Below are 22,723 nucleotides of genomic sequence, written 5' to 3' on the forward strand. Positions count from 1 at the left end.
ATTCTCAAAGATAAAATTAAATGTCAAATGTTACGAACTCAGGAACCGCACTACAAATACTCTTCAAACTACTCCTTCCTCATAGATCTAGGTATTGTGCTGCTGCCGCAAAAAGATTGACAATTTCGACAAGTGGTTTAGATGTCACACACTATTAACCATGATATATCCTTGTTAACACCATGAGCAGAACAAAGAAATAACATACCAATTTAAAGTACAAAATACAATATTTCAATAATTGTATCGATATCAAATCTAAACGTATCGTATCGATATCTCAAATTATCAGTTCGAACATCCCTAGGCTTGAAAAAAATTTGATCATGTTTTTATTTCGATTTTTAAAACTCTAAGAGCAATTAAAAATAATTTAGAGTTTCTTTATATATCTATTTTTTTTTACGTATTGAATTCACTAAGTTTCTACTAACATTGTCAGAAAAACTTCCAATGTCTGAAATTACACCTCAATTGCCACCCAAAGAACCCGAAAAGCCTCCCGTCTGCCTACTTGTTTTGGGTATGGCTGGAAGTGGCAAAACCTCCCTTGTAACGAAACTATCAGAAGGATGTGATGGCAGAAAACCCTATATAGTGAACCTGGACCCTGCCTGCATTAACCTTCCTTACTTTGCCAATATTGATATTCGAGACACAGTAAATTATAAAGAAGTTATGAAGCAGTACAAGTTGGGTCCCAACGGAGCCATTGTTACCAGTCTTAATCTATTTTCCACCAAATTTCCCGAAGTTATAAACTTTATAGGAAATTCCAACAATCATTGTTGTGTACTAGACACTCCAGGGCAGATTGAGGTGTTTGCTTGGAGTGTGTCAGGTATGAATAAACTGAAATCAACTCCAAAAACAATTTACCATATAAATCCTTTTAGGTTCAATAATAACAGAAACTCTGGCCTCAACATATCCTACAGTTATCTTGTATATTGTTGACTGCGTAAGGAGCACATCTCCAGTAACTTTCATGTCTAATATGCTTTATGCTTGTTCAATATTATATAAAACTCGTTTGCCTTTTATTATTTGCATGAATAAGGTTGATATTGTTGATGCTAGTTATGCCAAGGATTGGATGACAGACTTTGAAAGTTTTCAAGAAGCTTTAGGTTTGTCAAAACTGCTGAAGCTTTGATCACTATTTAAAACAAGACCTATTTTAGAGGCTGATGAAAGTTATATTAGTAATCTAACTAGATCCATGGCTTTAGCTTTGGATGAATTTTATCAGAATTTGAAAGTTTGTGGTGTCAGTGCAGCTACTGGCCAGGGAATAGAGGAATTATTTAAGCTGATTGAGGAATGCCGGATTGAATATGAAACGTAAGTTGTTGAAGAGTGTATTTGATGATGGATTAAATGCTCCTAAAGGGATTATCAGGCAGAGTGGCAGAGGATCAAGGAGGAAACTGAGAAAAAGAATAAAGAGGAAGCAGAATTAACTAGTGAATTAGAAAATGATACAAATTCTTTGGTAACAGCTGTCCCTGCAGGAGTTGAGCTAGCAGATGTTTATTTAAGAAATCCGGGAGATGAAAGCTCAGAGGATAGTGAAGGGGAGGAAGAACCATACTCTAGTAATAGTCTAATATGATATCTACTTAATTAAAATTGAACTGTCATTTTCTTAGGTGTAGTTGCCCTGGAGGAAGAAAATGCGTTTAAAAGGGTTTTGCAGCAGCAGAGGGATCTGCAAGTAAAAAGGGCAAAAGAAGCAGAGACAAAAAAGCAGACTGGAAATGCTGAGTCTTCAGGAGGATGAATTTCAAAATATTTTATACCCTTTAATAAAATAATAATACATTTTATTAGTTTTATTTGAATTCCTAAACTAAAAAATATTGATCAGTTCAGTATCAGACAATTTGATTTTACTCTTAAACTACTCAAAATTTTCATACATAAAGGTGCCCTTTCTAAGTAAACTTCAACTTAAAAGAAAAGAAATTTGAACCTTGTGGGGCTTAATAAAGTTGAAGATATTCTTTAAAGTTATCTTTGTGTTAATTAATGTATTATTTTTGTTTTAATGACTTTCACAACCTTGGGCTGTTGATAGTAGATACGCCACTGTTCTTACCGTAATGAATAAAATACAAATGCGGTCATTACTAATTTAAAGTCAGCAAATTATTTTCGTGGTCTTTTTCATTGGTTTCTAATGTAAACGCGTGTATGAACATAAAACAATTAATCTTTTGGACTTTTTAAATTCCAAACAATGTTCATGTATATAATGTGAGACTTGAAATTAATTAAACTTCTACAAACATGTCCAAATATTAGTTGATCTGAAATGCAGTTTTGTAGCTTATGCAAAGTGTCTCAAAAAAAACAAAAAAAAAATGGGTGAGGCTACAACCCATTTATTTACGAACGGATTTTGAACTAAAAATCATATAAAAGGATATTTTTCAGACCACTAAGTAACGTTAAAGTTTTTTTCATTAACTCAACTTCTGCATCGAGTATTGGCTTCACAAATTCCAAATAGAGCTCCATATTCTTTTTCCATTTTTTGGTATGAAATATTTTTCAAAATTTTATGATGTATGACAAATTAATGTTAAAACAATTTTTAATTGAACAAAACTGAAAAATTGTAACAATGTGAGTTGTTTAACCATATCTGTCCTAAATTAGGACATTATGAGTTATGTAATATAAGTGGCGCCTATATGATGTCCAACGAGAAGGGACTAAAAGCTGTCTTTAACTATTAGAACCACGTCATCTACCTTAAAATTTTGTATGACCAGTTATGCTGATAGTGTGATTACTGCTGGTTCTTTACTACAGAAAAATAGTTATTAGTGATGTTACCGGCAATTATCGAGCATCAATTTCAATAAATATGTAAATGTAAAGAAAATCCTGTTTGTAATATTCAAACCAATATATCAATATTCAAAGCAATAACATTTTTCAATTTTTTCTACTTAAAATTGGTTTAATATTAAGTTGCCATATATCATCAGACTTAGAAAATTATTTTTTACAAAACTTATGTTACCTAGTAGTCTGAAAATCATCGTTTAATTTGGTTTTTAGTTAATCAAAATCCGTTCATTAATAACTGAGTTATAGCTTCGCTCGTTTTTTTTAGACATCCTGTATTAAACTACTGATCTGTACGGAAAAGACATTTTGAACGAGTCAATAACACCACTAGAACAGAGACGCGACAATATCATTGCATTATTCCTCAATAAAACTTTGTATCTCAATAATAAATGCATTAAACGAATTTTTGATCATTTTTTATGTCCTTAATACAAGGTGTCCAAAAATGGCGGGCTCATGTAGGCAGATTCAGTTCAGATTTCTTAGTTCAAAACAAGAAAAAAGTTTCTATACACATAAACTCTTAAGGATTCGGAGCCCCCTTGAAAACAGTTCCCCATAAACGGTATTTTCAAAATATATCGCACGCTATTGAAGCTATGTTAATGATGATATTTTTTACCTAGAGGTAATTATTTACTACAAATCTATTACCGGTGTCTCAAAATTCCTACCAATTCCAGTGGCGTGGAACGTAGAGGTGCTCGACTAACTACGTGCTACTTTTCCTAAGGAGTACTGCACATTTTGGGACCGAAATTCTCAGAAAAACTTTTTTAAATTTCGAACTAAACAATCGCCCCCGAAGATGTATGCACGCTATTTGCGGACACTCTATATAATGGATATTAATCGCAGGTAGTTAAATATTGTCAATTAAAATTATAAACAATTTAACGACAAAATATTTGTGGTGCATCGACAACTACCATTTACATTTACAATTTTGCTACACTAATTTATCAGTCGCACTGAAGAGAGAAGTATTATGAACAAATGTATCAATGTAAACAAACTCTACGAGCAAGATTCCAAGCTCAAGAAAGATGAAGTTAAAATCCTACTTGTATGGTGTGGGCAGCAGAGGCACTTCCCCAAAGTAACCGGTAAGCGTCAATGTTGTGTTATTCACAGAAAAATCACATACACGCAGAACTGCAGATAGCTTTGGCTTTGCATGCCTGCTACTATAGCCTGGAGCAGGCCAAAGGGTGTCTGGAGAACTACTTCACAATAAGAGGGCATTGCAAAGATATTTTCATCGTTAAGCACCCTGATGACGATCCAGCTTTGAGGCAGGCGATGAATGTGTCGTAAGTTATCGGTGTAAGTTAATCTTGAAACTGACAATATTTTTAAGTCTTTTAACAATACTGCCTGAAAAGACCAACGAAGGGTACTATATAATGCTGGGCAAGCTAATAAACACCAACCCTGATCTATACAACCCCCAGATCGACTCAAAGTTGTTCGATATCTTGGTGCTCAGCCATTTGCATCAGGAAGGCACCGGGAATGGACTGGTTTTCGTCATGGACATGAAGGGGGGAGTGTTTGGGCATTTAACTAAACTTAACTTGGGAATATTCAAGAAGTTTTTAGTTTACTTACAGGTGAGACAAGGAAATTTTACTTTCTGAATTAACAGGGAGGAATTTCAGACGGCCATGCCAATAAGGTTGATAGCCGTCCACTTTATCAATGTAGTACCGTTTATGGACAAACTGCTGGCAATCGTAAAGCCCTTTATTAACAAGGAAATGTTCCAAAAGGTAATTTAAAAGCTAATAAACTTAAGTTTTCAAGCAAATGCATTTCAGATCATCATTCACACACACAATGAGAACTTGTACAATTACGTTCCTCTGGAATGCTTGCCTTCAGATTATGGGGGTAAGGCAGATACCGTACAAGTTTATTTCGGTAGGTTTTAAAGGCATAAAGTGATGGGTACTGATTTAGATATTTTAGAGAAAATGAAGGAAAAGATCTATAACAATCTGTGGTTTATCGAACTACAAAACACTATGGTCACAGATGAAAGCAAGAGAATCGGACCTAGAAAGAATTCCGAGAGTTTGTTTGGTTTTGACGGTAGTTTTAAAAAATTATCTGTAGATTGATTAAGAAGAAAATTTGGTAGGAAGTCAAATCAAACAATAGCGAGCGTTTTAACTATAAAGTTTATATTTCAGATGAGAAAATAATAAATCTCTTACAAATATAGTTATTTTACTGTTGCATAAACGTTTTGTTTCAAATTTCATTTTTTGGTAACAAAGGCACAATGACTCTAACGTTCTTCATAGAGATGTTTAACTAAAACGCACAAATATACTACAGTAAATCCGTAACGCTAAATAAATTATCCCGCAAATTTGAACCTTTAACATTAATCTATCAACATTTCAAATAATAGGGTAAATTCTATATACTCAATAAGAACTATTGAGAAACGGCGGAAAACGTGACTTCTACATCGTACAATTCCCGGGCAAAAATTATCTACTAAAATTCTTCTTATAAAATACCAGGTACCTGCTAATGATATACCTATAACCACAGCAACTAAAGGTCCAAACTAAAGGTTAAATAAAACTGAACACTGCATGCTATAAGTAAAATAAAGAAAAACATTAGTTTAATCTACCACAGACATTTTAAAACGCCTCTAAACCTGTTTAGGGACTGTTTTAGTTCCAAATTCGTATAAAACTATACATACATATTTTGGTGAAAATGAGACCCTTTCTATGGCTTATAAGTGGTAGAAAATGAGCTTCAACGAATTTATATAGTTCTCTTTAAAACTTTTTTTTTTATTGTTTTGGTTTTGTCCTGTATTCGCCGCCTTAGCGAATACCTTAGTTTTGGCAAGGCTTTTTTCGATTTACCTGAACCAAAACAAAATATTCTTGAATTTAATTAAACTTCAACAAAGGTACTTACCTTTTAAGACACCTTGCTTAATATTCTCTTTAATATCGTTCTGGTTTCCGACCTCAGATTTCCTTTCAATTGTTGAAGGAAGAGCATTCATCGTCTCCCTTACGGGATTCGCCACTTGGAGCTTATTTTTCGCGGCAATATCTTCGTGTTGTCGTTTCTTAAGGGGTATTGACTTTTTGTCAGTTTTTGCAGAATTTTTAGAAGAAGGATTTGCTGAGGTATTAGCACCAACTTCTTTCGACCTTCGAGACGCGTTCCGCGTGGACTGCCTTTTAAAATTGCTGATTTTACCTGTAATATCACATGATCAGACTCTTTTTAAAAATACCAAAATGTACTGTAGTTGCGAAGGCCGGAGCCTTTAAGGTTTAAATACCCGAGACACCCGTAAACCCCCGCGTATTTTACATGTGGCATATGAGTAGCATACATACATGATTACTTTTGAACGCATCTCGTTACAAGTCTACAAGAACATTCCCGGGAATCACCGAAAAAGTCACATATTCCAAAAGATTTTGTAGATAAACATTATTTGAAAAACCTATATTCACTTACATAGTATTAAAGTTTCCGATTTTATTACCGTTTAGTTTAAATTTTGTATGCACATTTGTTTGAAAAGTCCACATCAACTAGTCTATTAAAAATTCTACCGTTTGAATCATATATGGTCGTAGAAAAAGTATAATTATTTAATATAAAATGTTTTTCCGATAGCAAATCATTTTCTCTAATTCAAGAAAATTACCAAAAAATGTTTTCTCAATGACAAAAAATTCGAATTTACTCACTTGCTAAACAATAACTTGAACAAAGAACATTTTCCTATTCTTATACTTACTTGTCACTATGACTTTTCTGCTCCTCCCAGACCTCCCTGAGCGCCCTCCATCACTTTTTTTTTCAGCTCTATTATCTTGAGATCCTTCTGCCTTATTATCACTTCCTTTTAAAACATTCTCCGAATTTCCCTCTCCACCCCTTTGAGACCGTGTTGTCACAATTTTGTTAGCGGAAATCACGGCCACTTCCTCCGGCTTACTTAATTCCATAACACTCCCTTTTACAGCATTATCCGAGCTACCTTCTTCACCCCTTTGCGACCGTTTTGTCACGTTTGTGTTACCGGAAATATCGTTCACTTTCTTTTTCACATTCTTCCCCAACACAGTCTCTAAAACCATTTTCAATTTTTTCCGATTCAGCTGCCTTTTAACCACTGATTTCTTTTTTAGAGTTACTTTCTTGCTTTGCAGAATCTTCTGTGTTATACTTAGACCTTTAGTTCCACTGAAAATATTGTTATTGTTAGTTTTTGGTTCAGTCAAAGCTGTGGTTTTTTGCTCTTTGCTCTTTTCAGCGGCTTCAGCTAATTTTTTCAATCTCTCCTCTGCAACGGTGCACGGTGCAGGTTTTTTGGATTCTTCAAGGAACTTTTGCGTTAAGCTGAGCCTCAAGCTTTTTCTTTGTTGTAAGTGGCTGTCATCAAGTTTTCTTTTCAAAGTTTTATTCTCTTGCTCCCCTGTATCAGAACCCTCGTCTTCCGACACACTTTCCTCAATATTGCTACTGGAAATTTCATTAATTTGAATGGTATCATCACTTCTTCTAGTGGTGTTTTCTTTTCCTCCTTCAGAGGGTCTATATGGTTCTCGGGGATCAAAACTGGTGCTTTCCCTTGCGGCAAAATTCCTTTCCTTTAAAGGTAAATTATTTGAAACATCACTGGAAGATGTGGAAATGTTTGTTTCACAAGTATCACTATCACTATTATGGCCTATAAACTCTCTTGTTTGAGGCACTGGTTCCATAGTGGACAATGGTACTTGAGGTCTTGCAGACCTCTCTTCTCTACTTGCAGCATCCTTTAAATTGGTCTGATTGGTGCTGGATTCTTCCTGAGCACTATCATCATCATACCTAAGAAACACATTTAAATCACAAATAATCAAATTAACTATAGTTGATCAAACCTTGTCATAATCTTAAGGCCACTTGCAGGTAAATTCTTTTTTCGGTCCTTCAAAACTTGAGCTCTTGGAGGACCTGGAGGATCCAACATTAGTGTAACCGCCGACGTATTATCAGCCCTCATTTTCGTCTGATGCCACCTAGAAACCAAATAACCTCCGCCAATTTCTCAAACGAATTATTCACAATCGTACCTATCTAAAGCACGTTCGACCAACAATTTGCTGGGATTCAGCCATACTTTATTGTAATCGTCACTCAAGGCTTCGCACTCATTGTGCCTTTCCGCCTGTTGTACAATATGGACCGCAGCTGCAGGACTCAACATATTCAACAGACCGTCAGTGCCGAATATGAGACATCGATGTATATTTGTATCAATGGGAAGCACTGAGCAATCTGGATCAGGGGACACCACAAATCGGTTAATTTGAGAGTTGTATGACCACAAATCGCCCAAGCTACGAGCTACTGCTAGGAAGGGAATTTCATCTATTGGGGTCGAACGTCTTACTGGACCTTGATGACCTATTTTTGGGCGGTTCCAAACGACTCGAGGGACCCCTGGTGGATGTTTGCATTAAAATAAACTACTTATAAGTTTTTGAGATCATAAATGTTTACCAGACTTAGAAACAACTTTTCCACCACAACTTTCAATTCTCCTCAATTCATCAGGACTTTCAGGTTTGTGGTCTTTAGTTAGCTGCTTAGCTTTCCATTCTGAGCAACCAGGTTCCTGGTAACCTGTCACACAATTAACTTTATACATTTTTCATTATTAAAGTATAAAATCCACATTTTCTACCTAAAATGATCCCTGAATCTCCTACATGACCAATATAGATTTTGCCTCTTCGAATAAAGGCAATGGAAGCAGTGGTTCCTGCAGTGCTAGGCAAACCTGAACTTGTTCTTGGCCATTTATCTTAAATAATAAAGAAGAAATAATAACCAAAAATAGGTAAATATATAACTTTAATAATAATCAAGAGAAACATGTCTTCATAATAACAATTCTTCTTAAAATTCTGAATGTATATTAATTTTTGTTTATTGTATAGTGATTAAAACAGAACATTATCTTAGTTATAAATAATTGAAAATCATATTCATCCCTTACTAAGGGCTCTGGTGAAAACTCTGTTAATTAAATGATTTGTTACTTACTGGGACAACCTCTACTTGTGTGTGAGATGAGGAGATTTCCAAAATAGCAAAAAAGTATATAGCAGAATATTAGCTGAATGTCTTGGAATAACTCTATCCTTGACAAGGTGACTTCAATTATCACTTAACCAAATGGTACATCTATTACATGGATCTTCCATTAGTTTAGAGTTTATGATTTTTTTGTCATTAATACATTTTTCAAATTGTATTACATATATTTGGGATTCTCACCTCTCATACCGATACTCACAATTCAAGATGACATTTTCTCTTCTAATTTTATAAGTGATATAAAAGTTCTTAATATATTTAAAACACTTCCAGATATGTTTGCTCATTCACCAGAATGTGCCCCTATTCTTGCTAGAGCACATTAAACTAACTTACATTGATCTCTCCACATGGCATAATGTGTAGCAATATAACCATCTTTGATAGCTCTTAAAACATCTTCGTCATTCTCACTCCAAAAGTTTTTGTGCTTAATAATAGTTTCCATAAGATGCTCTTTGGCAAAAGACGCGGCCTCAACTCCTCCATGTCCGTCGTATATCCCAAAAAATGCATATTCCAAATCCTTCTCATCTTCAGTTTGCTGCAAGAATAGGTTGGATAATCCCTACTCATTACTCGAAGTTCCATTATAATGTTGGATATTATGGAGCAAGAAAGAAGTAAGGGGGAGTAAATCGAGGGATTAAAAAGCAAAGAGTTTCTAATAACTACCTGGTAAGCCACAGAAAAGCAATCTTCCATGTATTTACGACCGCCTTGGCGGCAGTTTCCAGTCACCCGCAGATTCACGCCAATGGATGCCGGCATTTTTGAGTCTCTCACATTTAGAGCATTGAATAGATCTTTAGCAATGGATTTTTAGCAAATCTTCCCTTTCAATTGGGCTTATTTCTTATTTATTTAAAAAATCCAGTTATTATGTTTATAGCCAACTGTCACAAGTCAGGAAAATTACTATTTTTAAGTGTGTCAAATGCTCGCACATGCATAAGAAAAGTTACTTCACATAAAAGCATACTCTAGAGAAAGATAGAATGAGGGAGGAGAGGCCGAAGCTTGCATCGTGGGATAACTTATGTTTGCGCCGCCATTAAAAATGGCGCCTTTACTGAGATAGATTGTAATGGCGGGAAATTTGAAACGTTGCTTAACTTCATTGCTTATTAGATAATAATTGTATATCTTCAACTAAGAAAACTTGAAACTCTACTATTTATTTATTCTCCTGAACTACAGGAATTAAAGCTTTAACATATAAAATTTATAATGACTTACAGAGTGATTATTACCCAGAGAGATTCACATTGTTTTATATTCATAAAAAATCAAATAAATAAAATAATTTACACCCTACAAAGACATTTTTCTAACATTGTCAGTTTTTAATAGATATCATACACGGACTGAGTATACAGCTCAGGCTTGTCATATCCCAACTCTTCCGGAGTGCTAAGTCCCAACTCATTTAGTGTAGGCCTCAATTCCTGGATAATCCAAGGATAAATTTCCTTCTCTTTTTTGCCGCACTTGTCCTTTACGGCTTCCAAAATCCTGACTGCCAATGCAAAATCATTGACTCTACGGCAGGCCTTTAGGGCTGCAGACACAATCCTGGGCTCAGGCACCAAATCGTGGCCCCACAGATCAGTGATTCCAGCTCTGATATCCCAACCGTCGATATCAGGCTGGTTGAAGTATTTTTCGTACCTCTGGTCGAATTGTTCCTCGGTTTCAGTAGAGTGATGGCTCAGAAACTGAGTGGTAGTGGCGATGTTCCTGGATACTGCAGGCTGGAGAGCGGGTTTGATGAGCGCTTGGGCTCTGAAGACGGCATTACGGAACATTTTTATTCCAACTTTTGGGAGTTATTTAGTGGACTTTCGACGAAGAGTTACGTAAGGACGAGAACAGAAATTTTCTAATGGGTTTCTAACCACAATTTTTCCAAGATGAAAGGATTCAAAGGTCTGTCTTTGTTTAACTGTTTGTATGAAAAGAAGACAACAATGTACGACACAAAATAATACATGCTTTGGATATTAGATGGCGTTAAAGTAGAAATCCATGAATTTTTTAAGGTCCCGAAGCGTTAGGTAAGAAGTTTATAAATTAAAGGCGCTCAGTGATTCTCCTTATCACGGAGATCGTTTTCTGTGAAATGCTAATATTAATATTATTAGTCTTTTTAATCAGCTAAAATCAACAGTAAAAGTATTTAAGTTTCTGTAATATAATAAACTATTTATATTGTTGATAACTCAATCAAGCAATATGCTTTACAACAAATATTTTCCTTACGCTTCGTATATTTTCCTTTAAATAAGAACTAAGAATTTTCTAGGTCAAGAGCACTCTTTTTATGAAGTGTATAATTTTAATTTATTTGAAGTACTTATTAAACATTAATTATATCTCATCACTATCACGTTACACAAAATCAATAAAATTTCAATAGTAATAAGCAGGCCTTTGTGTCTATTTACACCTAAATAGTAATCGCTTAAAAATTCACGCAATGAACCACAACGAGTAAGTGCAAATTCTATTAAATCTAAAAAGAACTAAGAATTGTGTTCATTTTTAGATTCAACCATGAATTCTTACAAAACTCTGCAGATTATCTGAAAGCCCAGCTATCACGTTTACCAGTATTACTCATTATTTGTGGTAGTGGTTTAGGTATGCTCTCCCAAAATTAGTAAAAATATAAGCTCCTAAGGAATAAATTCATTTCAGGTAGTGTGGCAGATACTTTAAGCGATCCTATTTTGATAAGTTACGAAGATATTCCCGGGTTTCCCAAAAGCACCGTGGAAGGACACGCAGGAGAGCTCATTTTTGGGACTCTTTCAAAAGTGCCGGTTGCGTGCATGAAAGGAAGATTTCACTATTTTGAAGGCAAAGCAGTGTTTTGTAAATTTCATATAAATCAAATAAAACCACCTCATTTATTATAGGATACTCTCTGCAAAAAATCACAACCCCAATTAGAGTAATGAAGCTCCTAGGAGTCAAAGGATTAATCATTACCAATGCCGCAGGTGGTGTAAACCCAAAATACAAACCTGGTGACTTAATGGTGATTAAAGATCACATCAACTTTTTGGCTTTCGGTGGGCAACATCCCCTTAGGGGTCAGAACGACCTCTACTTTGGTGACCGATTTTTCCCCATGAATAAAGCATACAATAAGCAACTTATCGATATCGCGAGGGTTGCAGCTAAAGATGTAGGTTTCTCCGATAATTACCACGAAGGAGTATATGGGCTTTATGCTGGACCGAACTATGAGACTATTGCAGAAGTGAAGGTGTTGAAAATGTTGGGAGTTGATGCTGCAGGTAGGGTCTCGAAGAGTTTGATTACATCTTTATATACTCATATTTTTATATATTCATGTACTTTTAGGAATGTCAACAGTTCCGGAGGTTTTAGTAGCAAAACACTGCGGAATGACAGTATTTGGTTTCAGTTTCATAACTAATCGTTGCATTGATTCTTACGATGATGTGGAGGAACCCAATCATGTCAATATTCTGGATGTTGTGGATCTGAAATCCTCAAAAATCCAGGACTTTGTCGTCAAGTTCGTCGAAAAGAGCAGGGAAAAATGGCTGTGAATTTTTTAAAAATAAAGTTTAGTTGAACGTTTGAAAAATGTATTTTTAAAGCATATAATACAAAGCAATATTTTACGAATTCTCCCATACAGTCGAGGTGGTAATTGAATTTTTCTTATTTCTGCTTACCACTTCCACATGAGCGTCCAGCCCATCCGACAACCTGCTGATCCTCCTGGCCCAAGAGCCTCTTATACCTATAACCATGCAACGTAACTATTACTAAAACAGGTAAGAATTCTGCGGGTTTACCTCTAGCATTCTCTAAGACTTGGCCTGCGTGATATTTACTACTTCGGTGCCTAGAATACTGACCTACTTTCGAGTCGTTGTTCCTAATATCATTTTCCCTAATTGTGTTCATAACATCATCATAATCATACTCAGTTTTGTTCAGTCCGTGTTCGAATTTCGCCTCTTTAGCCAGGAGCATTTCGCGTTGGATTTGAGTTTTTAGCTGCAAAACATTCGTACAAAATAATGCATTTAAGTTTCTGATAACTTTACCTCAGTGGGGACGTCTGGTATTACATATTGCATTATACCAACTAGGGCAAACACTACATGCTAAAAGTTTATTTTTAGATGATTATTTCGATTGAGTGGAAAAATACCTCAAAAATGACGACAAATGCTAGTCTGGCGGCGAATACGTGCCAATACTGAGGACTTAGACCATAGGGGATAGTTTCGTTGGGACCATTGCGATAACCTGAATTGAGAAAAAAAATTATGTTTCGAAATACCACAATTCCACAATTACGGTCCTATTTAAATGAACCATTTTTTTAATTTGTAATACCGGCATATTCGCATTTTACTTGTAGATAGTCAAATGTATATAAAATAAACAGCACAAAAATTTGATTGGGGCAGCTTCCGATAAATACTTAATTGCATTCGATTACCCTTAAATAATATTGGTAAACAAAAATTGTATTTTTTTTTTCCTTTCGCCATATTTTCAAGAAACATTAATTGTTTTAATCTAAAATTTAAATTATAAATTACAAGATAGTACGAAATAAAATAATATACGATATGCTTCTGTTAAATATTATTACAGTAGACGTTGAAAGTTTCCAGACTCTGCTCTTGACGTCGTCTCGTCAGTACAAAAACTCGTATAACAAGTATAACAAGTCACCTACTGTACTTGTGGCCTAAATAATTATTTCTTACCTCTATATTGGCATATTTCCGGATTTTCAGTGGCATCATCAGGGCCCATATTCTCGAAATAATGAGAGGTATTAAAGACTAAAAATCAATGAAATTCATGAGACAAGGGCGATATTTTTTGCAGAGTAGGGCTAATATATTAAAGTCCTGTTAACTTTTCTAATTTAACTTATGTGTTGCTGTGTTTCTCCTTTGGTATGTGATATATGCAATCAGATTTTTTCGCAATCAACGAAAATTCTTAACAAATTCGCCGTTCAGTTTTGTCACCCATTCGAGGATATCTGGGATCAGCCATTTGCCTCCCACGTCACAGTTGAATTATTTGTTATTTCATGCGTGGAGCAGCTTCTTCCGCAATTTAGCCTTTGCTTGTTATTGATGGTAATCAATGTATCATATTACTCTATTTAAGTCTGATTCTTTCATTCCATCTTGACTATCCAGTGTATTTCACTGGCTGATATTTCTTGACACGACGATGATACATGAATACTTTAAGAAGAAGAAGCTCTTTTCCGCGGTTTAGGATGATCATACTTTTCGCTGCTATGAAATTCTCTCACGAGTGTCTCCTTGCATTTGTGAAGTTTGACCCAATGGCATTGCCCGTTACGATTAAGTCTCATTAAAGAGGCTACCACCAGAAACAATGCTTCGCTGGATTTTTGTTGTGAAAGGAGAGCGGTAACGTGGGGCGTTTTAGTAAGTAGGTGCCTAGAGCTCTCTCCTACGACTTGAAAAAAAGATCCTCCCAACTATGACACTTTTCCGTTGTCATTACACAATGGCCTCCTTATTGTTCAATTGTTAATTATTCATTTAAATGAACTGGAACTCATGTGAATTTTAGATTAAGCTGAATGGACGTGAAGTAACCGTGAATAACATGATTATTTCGAAAACTAAAAGCATATTTTTGTCAAATAATTTCAAGCAACTGTTTTCCATTGAAATTACATAACTGGTAAACTGAACAGCACTTTGATCTATCTGCCCTAATAGCTAATTAATAACCACCAATACCTGATAAAGAACTGTCGATATAACCCACTAAATTTTCGTTAGTTGAATACTTATACTTGTAAACCATCCTGGGAATAAAATCACTGGTATATGCAATCACAAAAGCCTATAAAACTCATAATGAAAAAATATACCAACTAAATTAAAACTCATACATTAGAAACAATGGCGGCGTAGGTAATAGCCCTTAGAATCCCATACCAAGCCCCAATATCTTCCACCCTTTCTGCCAAAGGACGCCTTGCTTGCGTCACTATTTTATAAGCGTCCAATCGGATCTCTGCAATGTTGTTCAAAAGAGCGCAAAGCGGAGCAAGAGGGAAAGCTGCCACGAAGAGAGTGATGAAACCATATTGTAGAACTAGGTGAGACGATTCATAAATCTTGTCAACTCTTATCAAACTGAAATAAACATACTCATTTCCAAATATTCATCAAACAAGGCGAGCCTTCCTGGATCCTGTAGGTGATAATCCTCCTCCCATCGAGTATGTTTCCTGGTTAAATCTTTGGTGTTGGATCTGTGAGATCTGTAGCGCCACCAATTATAAAATTTGCTGCAAAAATACGTGGATTAAATCATAATGAAGAATTAATTCCTTAACGTACGGATTGATTATTTCAACGAAATTATTAAGGATTTGTTTTCCTATCATTATAATGGCCAATTGAATACACAGCTCGCTTAAACACCCTACAGGATCGCAAATATCCCCTTTAACGCGAAAAAATTCGGATTTTCTGCTGGTGATGTCTCCTGGATAATCAAAGAATCTGCCCTAAAATTATTACATGGAACTATACTTTACGATTAATTACTTATCTTTAAACATGCCTTGAAGAAGGCTATGTAGATTAAGGAGGAATAAAAGTTAATGAACTCAAACAGAAAAATCTTGAAGGTATATGAGTCTTCGTACTCAGTGGTCGTTCTGGGGCTCTCCAAGTTAGTCAGATAAATAGCCAGTGTGTGGTAGCCCTTAAAAATGCATTATTTGTGCGGTGTTGCTTGACTAGTGTTTTAAGCTTACTCTAGTCAGAGACATGATGAAGATAAGATTGATCACTGCAGCACTTACTGAGGTCACGATTTTGGCGTGGTTTTTTAGGAAAAAGTTCTGACTTCCATAGATGATTGTTACCAATGAGAGTCTATAAATTATTGTCCCCAGGACAGCGCCCAACACCACAAATAGCTAAAAATTAAGCATGAGGTTATCGTACTCTTAAAAAAATCATATTATCTACCATGAAAAACACTGCGCTCCCTGTTATAACCATTCGCAAAACCTTCTGAGAAGTGGGAAGATATGGCTCTTTTTCTCTGGTAACTGGATTAGTCCTGAAGGTCTTGACACTTGTCTCGAACTCTTGAAAAAATATTAAAATTGTGCACAAAATTACCTACATGCAAGTACTAGCTCAGTAACACTTGGAAAGTAATTGAATTACGTTTTCGCATCAATGTAACTCAATTAACTATAGTTCTAATAACCTGAACTAACCTGGCCTGGGTTCTTCATCTTGTTCAGTGCCCTGCAGGTCCCATTCCCACTGAATCACGCTCTGTTTCCTTCTCCACAGCTCCAAAAAAACCGTAGCTAAAATAGTTTCTCTAACACCAATATTAAGCGTTTTATCTGCAATCTTACCCCATAAACTCATAAATATAGAAAAGAACACTGTCGCCGGATTGTCAAACAAGTACGTAAGCTTAGCGAATTTACAACTATCTACCAATTTAGTATAAGAGCAAGCCTTGTCACATAGGGGACACAAGGTGATGTTGCCGGAACCCTTAGGATCGCAAATCTCGTGCCTAAAATACCTTCATATTTAATACAAAGTACCTAATTATCACGTTATTAAACACACCTTTTTTGAGCTTAAAATTGCACAACACGGACACACTGGTGCAGAAACCGGAGGTGCTATTAAACACACACTATAAAAACATGTAGTAAGGGACAAAACTAGTGTTTTAGCTCATTATGGGGGCTTACGTGGCGGTATTGTCTGGGCCGTCCATGGTGAACAAGCCGTACATGAAACACAAAGTTCCCACGATGGCTGGAGAGATCAACATTTTTGTGTAGAAGCCCAGCCAGCAGAAATAGAGACCTATTTTGTCTCCGAAGTATTTTCTTATTAGGTTTAAGGGCTGGCGCTTTATCATCTTTCCGAAATTCGCCCATTCCAGGTAAAGTAGCTGTGGAAAAGCACTAATTATGAGTTTCAAAGCTAGGATTAAATGATACTTACCCTGCGATGCAATACACTACCATCGCTTTCTACTTGGTCCCATCTCCCCTCGTGAAGTGGAAAACAAGATAAAAATGTGCTATTATTTATCAGTCTTCTTATTCCAACCTGCAGCAAATACAAAAACTCGTATCAAACCCTTTTTCAGGTCCTTTATACGTGCCTTATCAGTGTCGTCAAATTTGGCCCTAAGCAAAATTTGCATTACTATTAAGCTGCGCTGCGCACTTGAATAGTTCGTCGCCCTATCTTTCACTACAAATCTAATAATTTCCGTTAAATATCTTAACTGTTACATCCCTAAGATAAACCTACTGCTCCTCTCTATCTCTCCCTTCAGTAGCGTCATAAAACGACGGCTCTTTGGGAATTAAGTCGTGGTCATATTCGAACAACTCCTTCCAGGATTTTTGCCACCTTTGCCCTACTGTGAGGCCCTTGTTTTGATCCTTTTTATCATCCTAAAAACCGAAATGTGTCCAGAGAATAGTAGCTACGGAATTTGAGACTTTACCCAAGCCTTGACCGAAATGGTAATAAATCTCTTGACGGGCAATTTCAGCCCCATAAGGGCCGCATAGCGGGTTGTCGTCTTCCATGGAAGGTGAATTTTTAGGAACCAAGTTTTGCCATCGAAGGACAAGTCCTTGTGCTCCAATTCCAGCTCCAAACCTTCTTTTACTAGATTCTCCTAGTGGAACTAAGAGTTAGATACCTCAGGCTTTCTGTCAACTTAATTAAGCACCTGAAAAACTTTTCTGTGATCTCGTCTTTTGGCCTCTGCCTCAGTCATGACCCCAAGCTCCTCTTCTTCATATACAAGCACCATGTCGATTTTTCTACGACCATCCCGGAAGAATAAACTGTCAGGATTCAAGTTCTGAAAGGGAGCAAACCTATGTTAAATCCTAGTGAGAAAATGAATAATTACGTTACAAAATTATATAAAAATATGGCAGTTTTAACGAATATTTTTCAATAAATTGAGCGACTCGCTTGATTTGCTCTATTCATGGAAAATCAATTTTGCCGCAAATAATATTAAAATTGCATTCTGTATTATCTCGTTTTGAACTGTAATTTTCTCATAAATATCAAATGACGGAAATAGCCGATCAATATTTTGTTGCTAGTAATAAAAACTCTTACTTGAATCTCGCTTAAACGTAAGGTGCAGTAATAAATTTATCATTATATATCATATCAACTCCTTCGAAATTCAAAAATTCAAAGAGAAAAAAATTCGGTTAAAATTGAGAAGAGTCCCGGGAGCGTCGTTCAAAGAGTCCCTCCTGTAATTATTGAAATTAATTAACAAAAATTGCTAACCATCCAAAATTTCGAGAATCTTGATTTGTTTTAACTATCAAAAACTCAGGGGCGTCAAGCATGAGGTCCTGGGGACTTCCACGTCGGCAAGGAGGATTATTTTCATAGGTCTCCGCGAAGCAAAGCCGTTTTGCATAAACATAAAAAAACAGTAGCTTGGCCAGGGCCGTAGCGGAGGGAGCCAACGTTACGTTGTGAATAGAAAAAACAAATACTACAGGGTAAAAGAAAAGTCTCCGTATTATCACTTTGAGAAGTTCTTAGCAATGGTATTGATAAATCTGGTTATTTTTGATGACTTTATGGAGTTCTGCGTATAATTTGAGTCTACGTTGCGAACTAGCGACATGCTTGGTTTCACTTGCTCTAACTTCGTGCCTTGCAAAGATAAATGTATCGTTACAGTTGAATTACAGAAGAAGAGAATGAAGACGGCCGACATTGTTCTCAGCATTGGTTTCAACAAGTGAATGGGCTACGATGCGGTAAAACGCTGCAAAGCGACGGAAGGGATTGCTGGTAGCTGGACGAGTGGTACAATGTAAAACTATTAGAACTCCGAATCCCAAAGGTTCACCGCGCAAAATGGCGAACGAGCTCGGTAGCAACTCCTTCTCATTCTGTCCGAAACTCTGTTAAAACGAAGCTTAAACTACGCGAAACGGCAACGAGAAAGGTGTGCAATTGATGACTTACGCCGGTGATCTCGATTCGAGTAAAAAACACGGAAACTCTGGAGACAGTTTCCACCCAGACGGTGAACAGAGTAATTACCATCGTGGAGTCCGAGTTGGGGCTAAGGGATGCGACTTCCGAAAAGGAAATTCTGAGGACGGCACGAAGAAGGAAAATGAAGGATTCGACGAAGTGCATTCCAGGGATGGAAATGGCCTAGCGGGGATTTACAAATTACTTTAGAGTACATCTAGAAAAAGACCTGAAGATGAAGAGGCGTATCGTGAAGGCAAAGCCTCATAATGTTAGAAGAAGTCTCACAAGAACCATCCTGAAACTGAATGGTCAAAAGTCTGGTAAGCGTAGACGCACCGCAAACTGCGTATTATCCTCAATACTCCACGGGGCACCGGCGTGGAACTAGACCCGGGATTATGCAGAGTACAGAAATATTCTAGAGGTTGTAGAAAGGAGGTTGAGCCTTTCGATTACGGGACACAAAACCACGAAAACGTCATCAACATCATCAGTCAGAGCCGCCACGGAGTTAGCCCCGCTGTGTTTGTGAGCCAAAAAGAGGGTTAAAGTGCACGATGTCCGTTGAAAGAAGAAAAGTAATGTATGAAAAACTACCTTAGACAAATGGGAGAGATAAGATAGATGGTACAAAACTTTTATCTCAGACGTTCATGTCTGATGTGAAAAAGACCCAGATACCAACTTCTTGCTTACGCAGGCAACCAATGGACACGCCATTTTCAGGATATATAAGTGGAGAATGGGAAAACAGGATAATTGCAGTTATAGGTACTGTGGTGAGAGGGATACTTCGGGGCTTATTAACGGCGCAAAACGGCAGCCGTGAAAGCACCCGCAACATTATAAAAACGAGCCGAGACTCTGCGGAATTACAAAATCGCTCGCAACCATTTCCTCAACAAAGCAATGAAGGCGACGCGACTGGTGAATTCTCGCCGAGTTTACAAAGGAAGGTGCTCTTCACCCACAAGAAGATTTTCTCGGTAGAACCGATTCACAACAGTTAAAATTGTCGCTAGCTGCTACAGATGGTCCGACAGAAAACCACCGCTACAAAAGTAATCGCAGCTAGTTTCCAGCCTCAGTGACGGCCTGAGCCAGCATGTGCACCACACTGAGTCACTTTTTATGCAGCCATATTTTGATTTGTACATGCATCATTTTTTTGTGTTGAATATTACCGATATCGATTTAATGAACGTTATCATCAGTTAATTGTTAATTTAGTAGTTTGTGCGGTATTTTGACGCCGTTGAAGTGCTTTTAAAAGCTGCGGAAACCTCTTGTGCCTCTCTGTAGATAAGAACGCGAGATTCGATTATTTTTTCAAATAACTTCCAAGTTGCGGCACGAGACAAACGTCCGAGAAGAAAGACTTGTGGTGCACCATCCGCTCGAGAGCCGTCCACTCCGAGAACCCGCACCGACAAGTGACACACGTGTGACAATTGACGGGGGCGGGAATATCAAAAAGCCTTTAGCTTGGAAAAGAAAAAGGGGAATCCCAAGAGATTCACGACTGGGGTTCATGGTAAAAGGAGGTTGGTGGCTCGCGAGTGGACAGTACAGACTGTGCAAGCATTTAAATAAATCAGTAAAAAGTATCATCTTGTACTCTGTGCCTAAGGCCAGTTTCCTTGTCGGCACAGACGCGCGTTGCGTTACCCCCGTATCCGATCGGTATACGCAAACCCCTTGGAATCCCGACAGACTCAAATATTCAAAGAAATCACATACTAACCTGAGTTTTTTCTGCCGGCGGCGTGGGAGGTGGCGCTTCGGTGGTGGTACTCACCTCGTCCCCCTCGAAATTCGGCACCAAAGAAGGGAGAGGAGTTCCGGGCAACGCCATCTGTTCCTCATTGTCCAAATGAGCTCCAAATGCATCTTTTATCGAGAGGACTTTCGATGATTTAGGCTAAAACCCACGAAAACTTTAGGCGATCGATTGATTGGCTGTTAATTAAGTATACCTCCATTCATGCAACGACTCAAATCTTACAATGTCAGTTTAAGGGTTCCCACACGAATAAATCCCTTTGAAATATTAATAACCTTTACGGGGGCGTATTTTTAGAGGCTACCACGTATCAATAAATTAAATGCTCAGCTATATTTACCGTTCATACACGAAACGATTGCCATTATTATTTTGACCGAAACGAGTCCAATTTGTTTCTATTGGCTTTGTTGTACTATAATTACTTGCGCCATAAACGTGACTATTAATTATTTCTTTAACTTCGAAGAAAGGGGAGTTTCAAATTAAGTGATTTACGACTTCGCTTCTCTCTAACCTTTTCCACGTTTTCGTGCTGCCACGACCCTCTGCGATACGCAGAATACTTGGGGCTCTCTTCTATATTGTCCAAACTGTCCTTGCAGGGGCTCCTAGTTCTTCGGGGGATGTTCACCAAGGATTTGGACCTGGTTTTGGTGGTGTTTTCGCAGAAGTCGACATTCGGGGTGTTTGGATGAGGGTGGGGGGTGAGCTTTCTTATCAGAGTGTGGTGATCGAGAGGGAGGTTGATGCTTTTGATGCTGTCGTTGCTTGGACGCCTCGAGGATGCTGGAAAAGAGAAGAAGTTGAGATGTCTGCCATTGAAAACGACTACGCGAGAATTTCTGTCGGGAGAGAGGTAACGTTGATATCGATTATTTGTTGTCCTCCTAATGTACGAATCAATTTATCTGCGTAATTAAATATGTATTAAACGTTAAGGAATTTATTAATATCCTCGCAGCAGCAACTTTCCCTCTACACAAACAACTACTAACGATGACAAAAAAAGCTTAAGGCACAAACAACCCACCCAAGCTGGATGTCTTGCTCTCATTAAGGTTGCTCTGATGACCAGAAATACCGGGTGTTCCATAATTATACGATCACAAACATCGAGACATTCAACTCAATTTTTTTTCTCTCTAGGAGCGAACTTACTTGATGATACCGGTAGTGTCTCGTTTTCAATGAACATTTGACTCAAATCCTTCCCATTTTGATTATTATAATCCATTTTACCCTGCTGCACACTTTTGATTTTCAGCAAAGTCATATGTAGAACTTTCAAATAAAACTTTTTCAGATAAATCTGCGAGCGCTTAAACAATTAATTACTGTCTCGAAATCCGCTAGAAAAAGCCCCGTGACACTGCACAAGAAACGACATAATTACTCAACCAAACTGATTGGCAGAAACTTAGGAAAATACTCCGTCGTGAGAAAAAATTGGTAGATCACAATAGAGCGCTCTAGGGTAACTGGCTCTATCTTGCCCTAAATGTGTGTGACGTAAAGGCGGACATGTCTCATCGAGGTGCTATCGCTCACAACCGAATTTCAACTTGAACTGATCAGCTTCAATTTAATACCTCGATAGAGGTCTTCCAACCTACTTAAACGGCAAAATTTATAATTAATGAAACGCCATAGAAACGCTAATATCAACAAATGTAAATCGATTTTTAACCTACATTTGCGTATAAAGATAGGCGATAGGACATCACCACTCACGAATCCGGTCTATGGGGCAGTCAAATGGACTAAAATAACTTTTGTTCTAGAATAAATTGAAAAACCACTTTCCTGATAGAATCAGGCATTGTTTCCTACA

The 22,723-nt window shown here is 37.1% G+C and overlaps 6 protein-coding genes across 9 annotated transcripts; 3 read left to right on the plus strand and 3 right to left on the minus strand.

Annotated features, from left to right (window-relative positions):
• The first annotated feature begins 265 nt into the window (after positions 1 to 265).
• LOC136347582 (GPN-loop GTPase 1) lies at positions 266 to 1,827 on the plus strand. The gene is made up of 5 exons (XM_066297702.1): positions 266 to 841; positions 897 to 1,130; positions 1,185 to 1,344; positions 1,393 to 1,598; positions 1,653 to 1,827. Exons 1-5 carry the CDS (start codon positions 454 to 456, stop codon positions 1,781 to 1,783), a joined length of 1,119 nt encoding a protein of 372 aa, XP_066153799.1. The 5' UTR covers positions 266 to 453; the 3' UTR covers positions 1,784 to 1,827.
• Positions 1,828 to 3,783: 1,956 nt separating this feature from the next.
• On the plus strand, positions 3,784 to 5,112 carry LOC136347583 (alpha-tocopherol transfer protein-like). The gene is made up of 6 exons (XM_066297703.1): positions 3,784 to 3,971; positions 4,019 to 4,178; positions 4,226 to 4,478; positions 4,527 to 4,637; positions 4,686 to 4,788; positions 4,837 to 5,112. The coding sequence occupies exons 1-6, from the start codon at positions 3,854 to 3,856 to the stop codon at positions 4,986 to 4,988; spliced, it is 897 nt and encodes a 298-aa protein (XP_066153800.1). The 5' UTR covers positions 3,784 to 3,853; the 3' UTR covers positions 4,989 to 5,112.
• Pp2C1 (protein phosphatase 2C) lies at positions 5,031 to 9,938 on the minus strand. The gene is made up of 9 exons (XM_066297691.1): positions 9,688 to 9,938; positions 9,349 to 9,556; positions 8,597 to 8,716; positions 8,413 to 8,535; positions 7,983 to 8,352; positions 7,791 to 7,928; positions 6,659 to 7,737; positions 5,815 to 6,105; positions 5,031 to 5,759 (listed from the first exon to the last, which is right to left on the minus strand). Exons 1-9 carry the CDS (start codon positions 9,781 to 9,783, stop codon positions 5,656 to 5,658), a joined length of 2,529 nt encoding a protein of 842 aa, XP_066153788.1. The 5' UTR covers positions 9,784 to 9,938; the 3' UTR covers positions 5,031 to 5,655.
• A 236-nt stretch (positions 9,939 to 10,174) lies between these two features.
• LOC136347587 (cytochrome c oxidase subunit 5A, mitochondrial-like) lies at positions 10,175 to 10,924 on the minus strand. The gene has a single exon (XM_066297707.1). It carries the CDS (start codon positions 10,818 to 10,820, stop codon positions 10,359 to 10,361), a length of 462 nt encoding a protein of 153 aa, XP_066153804.1. The 5' UTR covers positions 10,821 to 10,924; the 3' UTR covers positions 10,175 to 10,358.
• Positions 10,925 to 10,930: 6 nt separating this feature from the next.
• On the plus strand, positions 10,931 to 12,687 carry LOC136347584 (purine nucleoside phosphorylase-like). 2 transcript variants are annotated; one of them, XM_066297704.1, is made up of 5 exons: positions 10,931 to 11,069; positions 11,561 to 11,655; positions 11,713 to 11,874; positions 11,934 to 12,317; positions 12,385 to 12,687. In XM_066297704.1, exons 1-5 carry the CDS (start codon positions 11,041 to 11,043, stop codon positions 12,594 to 12,596), a joined length of 882 nt encoding a protein of 293 aa, XP_066153801.1. In that variant the 5' UTR covers positions 10,931 to 11,040; the 3' UTR covers positions 12,597 to 12,687. The 2 variants fall into 2 exon arrangements, with proteins under 2 accessions (XP_066153801.1, XP_066153802.1); XM_066297705.1 differs by lacking the exon at positions 10,931 to 11,069 and adding an exon at positions 11,208 to 11,505.
• LOC136347576 (anoctamin-4) lies at positions 12,614 to 22,496 on the minus strand. 3 transcript variants are annotated; one of them, XM_066297689.1, is made up of 23 exons: positions 22,051 to 22,496; positions 21,407 to 21,678; positions 20,851 to 21,027; positions 17,812 to 17,946; positions 17,581 to 17,757; positions 17,382 to 17,527; positions 17,230 to 17,329; positions 17,067 to 17,174; positions 16,808 to 17,013; positions 16,457 to 16,623; positions 16,310 to 16,405; positions 16,053 to 16,174; positions 15,836 to 16,000; positions 15,640 to 15,783; positions 15,414 to 15,583; positions 15,222 to 15,361; positions 14,960 to 15,165; positions 14,805 to 14,910; positions 13,779 to 13,856; positions 13,211 to 13,308; positions 13,104 to 13,163; positions 12,912 to 13,053; positions 12,614 to 12,793 (listed from the first exon to the last, which is right to left on the minus strand). In XM_066297689.1, exons 1-23 carry the CDS (start codon positions 22,163 to 22,165, stop codon positions 12,669 to 12,671), a joined length of 3,255 nt encoding a protein of 1,084 aa, XP_066153786.1. In that variant the 5' UTR covers positions 22,166 to 22,496; the 3' UTR covers positions 12,614 to 12,668. The 3 variants fall into 3 exon arrangements, with proteins under 3 accessions (XP_066153786.1, XP_066153785.1, XP_066153787.1); XM_066297688.1 differs by having other exon boundaries at positions 12,849 to 13,053; positions 22,051 to 22,492; XM_066297690.1 differs by lacking the exons at positions 21,407 to 21,678; positions 22,051 to 22,496 and adding an exon at positions 21,083 to 21,196 and having other exon boundaries at positions 12,849 to 13,053.
• Positions 22,497 to 22,723: the final 227 nt, after the last annotated feature.

Source organism: Euwallacea fornicatus, chromosome 29 (genome assembly GCF_040115645.1).
Source record: "Euwallacea fornicatus isolate EFF26 chromosome 29, ASM4011564v1, whole genome shotgun sequence".
Classification (NCBI taxonomy): domain Eukaryota; kingdom Metazoa; phylum Arthropoda; class Insecta; order Coleoptera; family Curculionidae; genus Euwallacea; species Euwallacea fornicatus.